The sequence below is a fragment of the Acanthisitta chloris genome, unplaced genomic scaffold (genome assembly GCF_000695815.1).
Source record: "Acanthisitta chloris isolate BGI_N310 unplaced genomic scaffold, ASM69581v1 scaffold18405, whole genome shotgun sequence".
NCBI classification, from domain to species: Eukaryota; Metazoa; Chordata; class Aves; order Passeriformes; family Acanthisittidae; genus Acanthisitta; species Acanthisitta chloris.
This window is the reverse complement of record NW_008675866.1, coordinates 32,591-45,007: the sequence shown is the minus strand read 5'-3', so window position 1 is coordinate 45,007 and position 12,417 is coordinate 32,591. Positions and strand designations below refer to the sequence as shown.

The window sequence follows — 12,417 nt, the reverse complement described above, 5'->3', positions numbered from 1 at the left end:
TATCTGAAAAAAAGTAATATATTGCTTGGGAGCCTTTCAAACTGGGACTGGAAAAGTTGTTTTAAGTTCTTTTTAAGATGTCTGAAAAGTAAGCAGGTCCAGAAATTTTGGGCCCAATGTTGCTGGGTTTTTTAGCATACGATAAATTATTTGGGACCCTCCAACACATCATTCTGTTTAGAGGCTTTTTTATATATTACTAACAAGGCAAAATATAATAAAATCTCTTTAGTCAGTACTGTTTGGTTATCAGATAATTGGAGACTGAAAAGCCTGCTAGTATAATAGATTTCTTCTAGGTGTTATAGCTGGTTGTTAAAGTTCTTCAATATTGTGCTTCATTAAAGGTTGACATCTTAATGCACTTACTAAAAAAAACAAAGCTAAACACAAAAAGGTGTTCAGATAAATGTTCTGCATTGTTACCTTCCAGTGCTCCTTCTGTCTTTGTACCTCTAGACATAGCAAATAAAAGATAAAGTCTAAAATTTAGAAGAGACTGTTTCATGGTTTTGGCATAATACCTTTAATACATTTTAAATTTGTAAAAGGTGTAAAAAATTGATTTGATTTCTTTTTAAATTAAGGCTTTGTGTCTTCAAACACCCTAATTTGTTAAATTAGAAATGTTAAAGTGAAGTGTTAAATGGGCACTTTACCACTGAAAAGGTAATTTTTTTCTTCTGTAATTCCTTAAAGGAGCTGAGGCTGGAGGGTGTTTTGTTTTTAAGTCAGCAATTAGGCTAACAGTGTGCAAGTGCCAGTGTACCTGGAGCATGGTGCTGTATACACAAGATGCAGATAGATGTAACCCAGGAACTTTGAAGTAGGTTTAGCTGAAAACTAGTCTTATACTGGAAAAGAATATCTGTTATATGTGGCTAAATGTCAATGTCATGCAGAGCTATGTGTATTGTAAATGTCTGTCAGAAACCTGATCCCCAAATAGTAAGCTTTAATTAATTCAAATGTCATGGATTGTCACAGTGCTGCCTGTGCTTAGCAAGCTGCTGGGTTCTTACAGCTGGAACACTGCAAGTACTGGTTGCAGTTACAGATGTGTTTAAAAAAAAAGCAATCCAATCTATACTTACATGTTGAAAGGGTCCATTATATATCAGCACCTTGTGCTAACAGGTATTAAGTTGCTTTTATTTTTTGTGATTCCTTTACAGAACAAAAGAGATGAACATCTTTTGAAAAAAAGAAATGTTCCTCAAGAGGAAAGTTTAGAAGATTCTGATGTTGATGCTGACTTCAAAGCAGTAAGTTCCTCGATTCTGCAATTTTTTTTACAGCTTTGGTGGTGTCTCCAAACCATGGACTCTGTCTCCACTTTAACACCGGAAGTCTTTCAGTTATTTGCAAGCAAATTTATGAACTGATACACTGTTAAAATGTTTGATTGTATTAAATGTTTAAAAGGCTATAATTTAGCAGCAAAATTAATTAACACTTTTTTTTTATTTTCTAGCAAAATGTAACACTAGAAGCTATACTGCAGGTATGTTGCATTTAACAGCTTTTTGAAACCAGAAGTGTGTGTTCTGTGCATTTCTAGGTTTTACTTTTTGGGCTTTTTTGTTTCAGAACGCCACAAGTGACAACCCAGTGATCCAACTGAGTGCTGTCCAAGCTGCAAGGTAAAAATAAATACAGGGTCAGAAACAGAATTTCTACACATTTTTCGATATAAAAGTTACTTACTTTGCTTTTACTTTTAATTGCACAGGAAACTTCTATCCAGTGACAGAAATCCACCTATTGATGACTTAATAAAATCAGGAATTTTACCGATTCTGGTAAAATGTCTAGAAAGGGATGATAAGTAAGTATTCTTTTTAAAATATTTACTGGAAATTTGCAGCCAAAACAAAAAAATATCATTATTTGAAGTTAAACTGAGGATCCACAGCACCATATAAACTGGCACAGTGGATCACGTTCCATAATGATAAATCATAAGTTCTCCAAGAGTATTTTTTCTGCCACTGAAATGTCATTTTATTCTTTAGAGCTTATCTGAGCATATCCAGCTGATGGAGAAAACTATACTACATCTCTCATTGGTTTTGAGTATTTCAGACCTTTTTGCTAACTGTCCTTAAGAAACCTGTACCAGACATGTGTATTAGTCTGAAGTCTGAGAACATGCCTGGTTGTGAACAGGAGCCTTTTCCAGAACACACTTGTCTTTTTCATTCAGGTTATTAGCTTAAGTTTCTAGTTTCTTTCCTTCTCCCTGTGAGGTAGGTTTCCTTCTGGCTCTCTGCTGCTCTCTTATGTGACGGTACAACACAGTGAACATGCTCTCTGTTACGATTCTCTATGGGAAAACAAGAGTTTCAGTACAGAAGGTAGAGAACATTGAACATGTAGTTGCAAGAATTTCACGACATGTAAGAAAAGTGCCATATTCCACAAAGCATGAGCCCCTTACTTGGATAGATGGAGGTTAACACAATTGAGGTAAATGTTTTAGCCTGTCTTTGATCTCAGGCAGCCATAAATGTATTTATAGTATTTTCATTTTCAGTGTTCTGCAGCCATGAGAGCTAGAAACCTCAAAAATTCATTTTGGTACTTCTGGTAAATTTTGGTCAATACAAAAATAGGAAGTGTGAGTAGATTTGTTTCTGCCTTGTTTAACAAAAGAGTTGCTGAGAAGGCAGCTGGCAATAATGTTCAGATCTGGGTAGCATTTTAAAATGGGTCGCAAGTGCCTGTTGGCTCTAGAAGTAGAAGGTTCAGTGCTTTGAAAATTCTTTTAATTTGAATTTTCTGCTAGTTTTTGTGTGATTTACCTTCGTAAATGTTTAATAAGTCTTTCAGAATTGAGCTCAACATTTTCTTCAGCAGTCTTTTTAATTGTGATTGCTGTGTAATACTTAGTAGAGTTAAACTCTGCAAAGACTTGTATAACAAGTCATTAAAGCTGTTGTTTCTGTTATAACTGAAGGCTTATCACAAGAGGAAGGAAAAGAGGACCGACCTAGAACTAGAATTTTAATGCTTTTGATCCTAGAATGTAAAGGTTTATAGGTAGCTGCTGACAGGTACAATTTGTTTTTACAAATCCTTGCTTATGTCTTGGGACCTCCTGTCTGATTCTTTTCCAATCCCATCCCCAATAAAACCTCAACATGTTTTGGAAATTAATGCACAAAAAAAGGTTAAAAGAAGCAGGTGCTATGACTATATACAAAATCTAATTGATAAAGACACAAAAATCATGGAAATTAAAAACAGTCACCTAACCTTAACTATTTTTTGCTCCTCCCAAAGCCAGACACTTACTGTTATGTAGTAAGTAAGAGTAAGACACTTACTCTTGTGGTGGTTCTAGAACTCATAACCTTTAGCATTTGCTTGAACAACAGTTTTCATGCAAACTGTTTTACTAAACTGCTGTTGGCATAGACAACAGCTGACAGACATCTTGGAAAAGATGTCCCTCCAGCTTTCATGGTGTTTGTAAGTAGTCTTTTCTGCATTCCGTAAGTGAGATTTAATACAGGTACGATGCTGTCTTTTGATACTGATGCTAGATCTTTCCCCTGTCTGATGGAGCAGAAAAATGTCTTTATCCCAGTATACCAGCCTAGGCTTGATCTGGGGTGTAATGTTAGACGAATCAAGTTTGGTTGGTTGGGTTTTTTTTATTACTAATGTGAATTTAGAATGATGGATGGCTTACAAAAGGTTGTAGAATGCAAGATCTCTTTTTTCCTTAGAGCTTTTCCCCTGAAATGTCCAGGCTTAGAGGTTAGTTTTGAAAACAAATTTAGCCCAGTGGCATTGCTTAAATGTAGAGTATCTCGCAGTGAATACAGCTAGTTATACTGAAATGAGCCACGAAATAGCCTTCAGATCATGTTTCAACTTACTGCTATAAAATTGTTTCATTACAGTCCTTCATTACAATTTGAAGCTGCATGGGCATTGACTAACATAGCATCAGGCACTTCTGCACAAACTCAAGCTGTTGTACAGTCTAGTAAGTATCAGTTTTGGTTTTGGGGGATGGGTATTGTGGGGAAAGGGAGTATTTGGTTAAGAAAAGCCATTTTTTATCAAAACCATTAAAATAATAATACATGTCTGTCATCTCTATCAAAAATTTCTACATTTGCTCTTAAACATTAGTCTGTTTGTCACTAATGATTAATGTGAAGGATCCCAGGCATGATTAACCCATATAGGAGATAAAGAATGACAGATGATGTAATGAGTATGGCAAAAATGTTAGTCCTTTCTAATCTTGGGGGTGATTTCTGAAATCATGCACCAGTAATTGCTCTATGGCTAAAACTTAAGTTAGGAAGTAATTTTTTCTGCCTCAAAGATATGTTCATAAATCTTACCAAAGTTGTTAAATACATAGTTGTGTAAGGCTGCACATTTATATACACAGTTAAGAAAATTACCTTCCTTTCCTTGACTTTATGATTAGTATCTTTTGTACGCACAGAGTTTGTTGTGCTGCCTTCTTTCTCACTGGCTGATTAAGCGAGAAATGAAAATGGAAAGAGGTAGGAAAGAAAATGGAAATTTTTTAGGATTATATATATAGCTTTTATGTACCAGCACAGTTATCTTAAAACAATCACCCTTATGGTTTTGTCATCAAACAGAAGACTGTAGATAAGGAAATATATAATAAATTGGCTTGACTTATTCATATTCCCATTTTTATATGGGAAAACAGTGACTCAGATATTTGATTTTTTTAAAGTATGAACCTGCTTTTCAAATTAAAATGCTGTTTTGTATGTTTTCATAGCTAATAAAATGTTAGGAACTGCCGTGCTAGGACAAGGAGTAATGGATATAAACTGAAAGAGAGGATATTTAGGTTAGGTATTAGAAAGAAGTTTTTTCCTGTGAGGGTGGTAAGACACTGGCACAGGTTGCCCAGGTAGGTTGTAGATGCCCCAGCCCTGGCAGTGTTCAAAGCCAGGCTGGATGAGGCCTTGAGCAACTTGGTCTAAGTGGGAGGTGTCCCTGCCCATGGCAGGGGGTTGGGACTAGATGATCTCTAAGGTCCCATTAATTGCTAGATTCTGTATAGTTAATATATTGGAGCACTAGAGTAAGATGCTTATCAAAATGAGCTCTGAATAAAAAAATCCAAAGCCTTTTAAAAAAAATCAACATTTTGAATTTGTTTCAAAAATTCCTGATGTGATTTGGACACCTCTGTTTTTAGATTGCTTTTCTGGTGTCTAAATGTCTTTGAAAATCTACTCCCAAGTTTTCTCTTCTTCCCAGCTTGTTCATTGGTTAGCCACAGTTTTCTTCTTTTTCAAGTCCCAGAGTGTTATTCTGTTTGAATGAATGAATCTAATGGAAAGGCTGTTTATAGTATTAGCTTTGCAGGAAAAAAAAAATCTGGAAAAAATGTCTCAAAATAAAAATTAAAATCAGAACAAAGTATGTGCATCACAGGTGAAAACATTGCTGCTACCTGAACAATTGGTAGAAGATCAGAACAAAGTATGTGCATCACAGGTAAAAACATTGCTGCTACCTGAACAATTTCAAGGTGGGATATTTGTCTCACAAGATTTGTTTAGTTAATGCTTGGAAGAAGAAAATGTAATAGAAGTACTTTAAAGAAGGGAAAAACATTTTCAGCTTTACACATGAAGGGAACATGGAAGAAATTTAGTCTAAAAGTCTTGCTGGTTTAGCTGGGAGATGACTGTCGGAAAAGAGCCTCCCAGCTCTCCTTCCTTTAGGTAAGGGATGGTTGGAGGAAACAAAGCCATAGACCCTTGCAGCTACAGAAGAGGCTGGTGCTGCTTAAATACAAAAGGCAGCAGCCTCCTGCAGTCAAGAGGACAGATGGCAGCTGGAAGGCCCAGCAAAAGAGGAGAAGTGCTATGTACACAGAATAGCTCTTGGTAAGAGCCAGTTTGGAGCAGAAGTAATTAATTTTTTGAGAGCAGTAGATCAGATAACCTGCAACTCACGCTCTCTCAGGTTGTCCTCCTGCCTGAGTGCTGATAGGAAATAATTTCATTCCTGGTTTTGAAAGCATACCGGGATCACAATCTAATATAAACTTGACCCTCCTCCCTGAAATATGTCAAATACACGTATGGCTGAAGTGTAATCTCCATAATCGCTGAGAAGGAAGCTAAAATATTCCACTTGAGCTAATGGAAGTGGGATGGTGGTTACAGGGAGAGTGAGTGTTCTTAAGCAACAGTGTGTTGCTGTCTCTCCTAACTTATCAGTTATAGGCAGTTGCCGAATTACTCATCTAGGGTTGGGAAGAAATTTTAGGTTCTCTTTATTCTTCATCTCTCTGTATTTTTCAGGAAAATATATCAGGGGTTTTTGGCTTATTATCACGTGTCACATTATCGAAAGAATATTGATTCACAGCTGCTCACAGGTTGTGTTGCAATTTTTTAAAATTTCTGAAGCTATTTCTGCAAGAAAAAATGCTCTTCAACAGTATATAAATTGATCTGTTTTGCTTTGAAAGACTATAGGATAAGTGTGATTTAAAAATTTGCTGCAAGAATTGCTGTCTTTCAGATGGTATGGGTTGTCTGAAGTAAGGTAGTGCATGGGAATAGTAGAGGGATGGTTTCTTAGCTCTATTAAATGTATTTCGTTCCACTGAGGAGGATATCTAAAATCAGTACCACTTCCTTAACATGGTATGTTGCTGGCGTTATATAAGAGCAAATTAGAACGCGTCTTGGGACTGGCAGATGGATGTAAATCTTCACTGCATATGGCAACTAACTATAGCCACCACTTGGGAAGAAGCTATTTTCTTGAAGTCAGGATATGAAGCATGTTTGCACGAGTAGGCAATGCATTCTGCTAGGTATGTGTTGTGGTGTTGGATAACTGGAAAATCTGAATTACCAGGACACGAAACCTAGTGCCCGCACACTTGAGGGTCTTGCGTATCACTTGGGGAAATATGGGGAAATGTTTAAATGTGGGGACCATTGTTGTTTAATAGTTGCCTGTTCTCGAGTCTGTTTCTTAACTGAGGTTTTGTACATCCTTCATAACAGAGCATGTATAAGGCATGATGGAGGAAGTGTTCAGTACAAATCAATGAAAGTACTGTGCACCCACCGTGTTCCTGTATAAACCAAACCCAATCTTTGCATTCTGCAGATGCAGTACCCCTCTTCTTGAGACTACTTCATTCGCCACACCAGAATGTTTGTGAGCAAGCTGTCTGGGCTCTTGGAAACATTATAGGTAACTCTTGTTGTTCTAATTATTTGAGTTCAGGGAGTGTTTTGTTTTAGAATTTGACTTTTTGAACATTGGCATTACCATATGAGACTATGTTTCCTCTAAATTCTGTGGCTTGATGTAATTTTTTTAAATATATAATGCGGCCAGAATTACATATGCACATCCTATTTTTTCTAAATAATAGTATCATTTGCTATGCAAAACACTAGCAGGATAAATTTTGTCTCTTCTAAAATATACATACATATCTATAGGTATGTATATTTAATTAAACACGACCTTTTAGTAGTAGACTATTGGTGAGGAAACATAGAATTTCAGTTTCCCAACATGTCATTGCATACATTTCAAGATTTTCCATTTTTAATGTAATTTCTTTTACAACAATTTTCATTTCTGTAGGTGATGGTCCTCAGTGTAGAGATTATGTCATATCACTGGGAGTTGTCAAACCTCTTCTGTCCTTCATCAATCCCTCCATTCCCATCACCTTCCTTCGGAACGTCACATGGGTCATTGTAAATCTCTGCAGGAATAAGGACCCCCCACCGCCTATGGAGACAGTTCAGGAGGTAAATAAAGAATTACAAGACAGATCACTTTTTATACTCTGGGCTAGAGGCCAAATGTTTTACATTGTCATACTATGAATTTATGCATGTTTTTTGTCACTGCACATGTCTTGTGCATCTTATCAGTTTTTAAATGAAGTAATTCAACCATTTCAGTGGTTCTTGCTAAGACTGTAATAGAAATATTTGCAACATCTGAAACTGAGTTAAGACTAAACACTGATGAGCGATCTGTTAAAATGGACACAAAAAAAAATTGACATGCTAGAAAGCCTTAACATACTCAACATTTTGTGTTTTTATTTAAAAAAAGGCTACAAATGTGTTTCTGTATGGAGAAGTATTCAAGTGTAATTATTTTCAGTAAGAGGAAATGTAAGTACACTGAGCAACGTAGTGTAGTTTGTGTTTCAAATAGCTGTGAACAGGCAGTCCATGCCAAGTCCCAACCTGAGAAGAGAAGCATCTGAAAATCCTTTTAAACGGGTGAACAGAGCAAATGCTATGTTTATAGAGCAGGCACAGGTAGTACGGTGGTGCTATTTCACTAAAACTGTAGGTGTAATCTCAGAAAAGGTCTTCATTCCAAGGTAAACTCCAAAGTGTAGGTACAGTTTTAGAAGCCATATGAACTATAATACTGTTAACAACTAAACATTAATGAATTTTTTTAAGTGAAACAGAGAACAGGGAAACAGGTAATACTTCATTAAATAAAAAACTCTGTTCTAAGGAGACTTATCACGGCTCCGTTTTATATTTTCTCAATGCATGACTATAAAAATAAAACTTTAATCCAAGAGGTTTTATGTATTGATATTAGGCCACTGATTTTTATTGCACATGTGGTAACAAAGTTTTCAGAATAGCAGGGGGGTGTCTTATCTCTGTGGTTTGCTTGTTTTCCCTCAAAACACAGTCTGCACTCAGTGTGTCTGAACTGTAGTAGTCTTGTATTTTCATAAATCTAAAATATAAAACACATATATTTTTATATGTACTTTGAGGGAATGACCAGCTGCTGGGAAGTGTGTGAGTACAATATGCTAATGCAGACTCAAGCTAAGCTTTGTGACTTGCAGTACTTGGATTCGTGCTGTACTGCCTATTTTATTCTACTCTAATGACTGATGAACTTCTTTTCAGATTTTGCCAGCATTGTGTGTTCTCATTTACCATACAGATATAAACGTAAGTAATTTCTACAGTTTTAGATATTTAGATTCTTTGTTTTCTCTAGAAAGCAAATGCTGCAAGATTGTGTTGAAATAGCAAATTTGGGTTTGTTAATTTATGGATCATTCAGTAGTAAATGCACAATTAAATATGAAGACTAACATAATTGTAGTCATTAAGAGCATGAAAAAGAAAGTGAAAATGCCATTTCTGAAATACCTTTTCTAAAAGTTGGGATTTTTTTATCCTTTACATTAGAAATATGTTTTAAAATCCTATCTTGTGGAATTCAGCTCTCGAGGACTAAAGTGCCAGCTTTACCATCAGCTTCACTGTAATTCTGCCCCAATTTATAATTTTGTATAGATATATAACACGTGTTTAAAAATGCATTTAATACTACATATCAATCCAGTCAAATATTGTGATCATAAGGGTAAATCTGACTTTTGTAACCTGTTGGGTGCCTGACTTTGCAACCTGTTTCACTAGAGAAATTACATATGAAAATATATTTAAATAAATGCAGTAAACTATTGTTTTGTGGCACCTTTGACAACCTTCATGTTTTTAATACTAAGCCTTCACTACTATCCACATTCCTGATCCATGGGTTTGCATATAGTTATCCAAGTAAAGTCTTACAGGAGTGGACTTGCCTCCTGAAGCATTACCTTGGGACTTCAGGAACAAGGATCTGTGTAACTAAGAGATACTGAGCCGCTCTTCACCTCCTGCTCCTCCTATCAGGACTTTGTAATTCCTATAGTGGTGCTTTAATTTAGGGGAGATGGAATGGAACCCTTGTTTGTGGGTCTGGGGAAAAAGCGTAAGATTGGTGGAACTGTCATTCATTACTTCCACACTGTAGTAGTGCTGTTTCTCTGCTCTTTTAATGGCAAAGTGGGCTTAGCTCCACAAAATATTTGCAGTTTAAATCTGGGATTTTGCCAGGGTTTTCCCAGTGTAATGTGAGTGGGAGACAGCACATGGTGACTTTTCAATGCGTAATTTGGACAAGCTTGAATGGAAATTCACAGCAAAGCCTGACATATTTCTAACCTATAGGTTCTTTTCCCTTGCCAAATTTGAAAGCTGTTTCAAGCAATGATTGTATGAGAGCTTCTTCAAGTAGACATGAGACTCTGTGATGCCAGGTTTTGACTGATCTCAATTAGGGTGCCCGTCATTTTGATCCTGAGAGTCAGGTACTAGTTTGGAGGTACCAGTCTGGTCCCAGCCCCTCTGTACTGGAGCAGCAAACCTATCTTTGGAGATGAGTCAGTGATGCAGGTAGGTCAGCCCACAGTCCTGTGAGCGCTTCTGGCGGCTGCTGCTCTCGTCACCAACAGGGCTGTGGGGCAGCAAACTGGTGAGGCACCATCTCTCACTGCTTCTGCTGCAATACTGGCTCCACTGCAGCACCTTCTGCTGTCCCTGTGGCCTAGGAGGTGAGGGCAGCAGCAGGCTGTCAGGAAAGCATTAGGTCCATGCTGGCTGCCATCTGGAGCTGGGTGGAAGCAGCCTGTGGGGCAGGACCGTAAAGTCCTTCCTATGTTTCAGTACTGCAGTATTTAGCTACCTGCATAGCTGGAATTTTTAAATGTGTATCTATTTTAAAAGTAGACTAGATCCAGGTACCTCAACAGGTGATGTCCTTAATGGGGTCCAAGTTTCTCTTCCTGCAGTTCCTAACATCATCTCTATGTGATGTGATCTCCTTCTTTCCGCTGGCTTTGTTTCTGCTTCAGATACTGCGTTTCGATGACTGTAACTTTTGTATCTTTCCTTTCTCAAGGGCTTTCAAGTCATCCTTACCCAGTCATCAGTGACGTAGTCTTTATTTTCTTTGAGATATTTGGACTGCTCCGCATGATAGGCATTTCACTGTGGGTTTTGCTTTGCTTGAACACATGAACAGTAGCCACCTTAAAATAGTTGCTAGTCCTTTAGTTGGTGTAAGAACTCCTTTCCTTTGCTGTGGATTTTATTCTGAATGTGAAGGCAGAAAAAGGCATACATCCAGAATAGTTTGCAGTTTCACTTCATAACTGCATTATGGATGCTAAGGTGTAGAGAGATGGATGGACTAAAGGAATTCATGTATGCCATAATCAAAAGATAGCACAGCTCACAAATTCTAGTAGTGCTAAGGAGGCTGGGTTGGTATTTTTTTCAGAAAGTTACCAGCACAACTACTTACCTGATCTGGTTGTCTATCTTGGAAATGCAAATCAAGCCCAACGGTTTACCTTTGTGAGATGATGTGTGCTGTCACTTTATGCACCAAAATGTGAGCACATTTGAGAGCACATATAGAAGTTACTATGATGGAGCAAATGGCCCTAGTTTTCATAGTTGTACATAATCTCGCATTTTACTGATTAGGTCTCATCATAATCATGTTTTTCCTGTAACTAAATTGCATGCTTTCTTCCCTCCTTCCCCTCCCAGATATGCAGAATGTTTTCACTAAATTAAACCTCCATTTCACAGATTTTTCTGTTCAATGTGTAAACCATGTTCTCTCCAATTTGTAGATTCTTGTGGACACTGTTTGGGCTTTGTCCTACTTAACAGATGGTGGAAATGAACAGATACAAATGGTGATTGATTCAGGAGTTGTACCTTTTCTAGTTCCCCTTCTGAGTCATCAGGAGGTCAAAGTTCAAGTAAGTCTGGTTCAGTTGCTCTTGAATGGTCCTTTGTGTAAGCTATTTACTAAAATATGTGCCTTAGAGCATTTATTAGAGGAGTACTGAGATGACCATTTATAGCTACATTTTGTGCAGGTAAAACTGAACAAAAAATGTACTGGGGAAAAAAGATTATTAAAATGAAAGAAAACTCAAAGCAAAACAGTTCTAATGTAGTTTTAATTAAAGTGACAGGTTAAATATTAATTCCATTGTGTGATTACCAGGGGTGTCTTCCTTTTGTAGTCCTAACATATTTTATTACAGCAGATTTTACCTTTTCCAGAATTCAAGTTATATGCAGTCTTTCTGTTGCTGCATATGTGGCTGTGCATGTTCTGTCTGAATAGCTCATGGAAATAAATTAATATTTGGGGCCTGTTTGAATTTTGAGTCTTCTGGCAACAGCTCAGATGTCAGATGGACATCAGTGGCAAGTGGTGTCCCTCACGGGTCTCTACTGGGACCAGTATTACTTGATATCTTCCTTAATGACATAGATGAAGGGAGGATGGAGTGCTCCCTCAGCAAGTTTGCAAATGACACCAAGCTGAGTGGTGCAGTTGACACACCTGGAAGGGTGGGATGCCATCCAGAGGGACCTGGACAAGCCTGAGAAGTGGGGCCATGGGAATCTCATGAGGTTTAACAAAACCAGGTGCAAGGTGCTGCGCCTGGGCTGGGGCAAGCCCGTCTCAATACAGGCTGGGGATGAACAGATCAAGAACAGCCCTGCC

General features: G+C 37.5%; 1 protein-coding gene across 1 annotated transcript in view; it reads left to right on the top strand.

Moving 5' to 3' along the window:
• KPNA3 (karyopherin alpha 3 (importin alpha 4)) overlaps nt 1–12,417 on the top strand; it is a 30,535-nt gene that overhangs the window by 8,404 nt on the left and 9,714 nt on the right. The window contains exons 2-10 of the mRNA XM_009075928.1: nt 1,176–1,265; nt 1,475–1,504; nt 1,591–1,643; nt 1,733–1,828; nt 3,912–3,997; nt 7,150–7,236; nt 7,639–7,808; nt 8,955–8,999; nt 11,525–11,656. Of these exons, the coding sequence (XP_009074176.1) occupies nt 1,176–1,265; nt 1,475–1,504; nt 1,591–1,643; nt 1,733–1,828; nt 3,912–3,997; nt 7,150–7,236; nt 7,639–7,808; nt 8,955–8,999; nt 11,525–11,656 (789 nt within the window). The remainder of the gene's footprint in view (nt 1–1,175; nt 1,266–1,474; nt 1,505–1,590; nt 1,644–1,732; nt 1,829–3,911; nt 3,998–7,149; nt 7,237–7,638; nt 7,809–8,954; nt 9,000–11,524; nt 11,657–12,417) is intronic.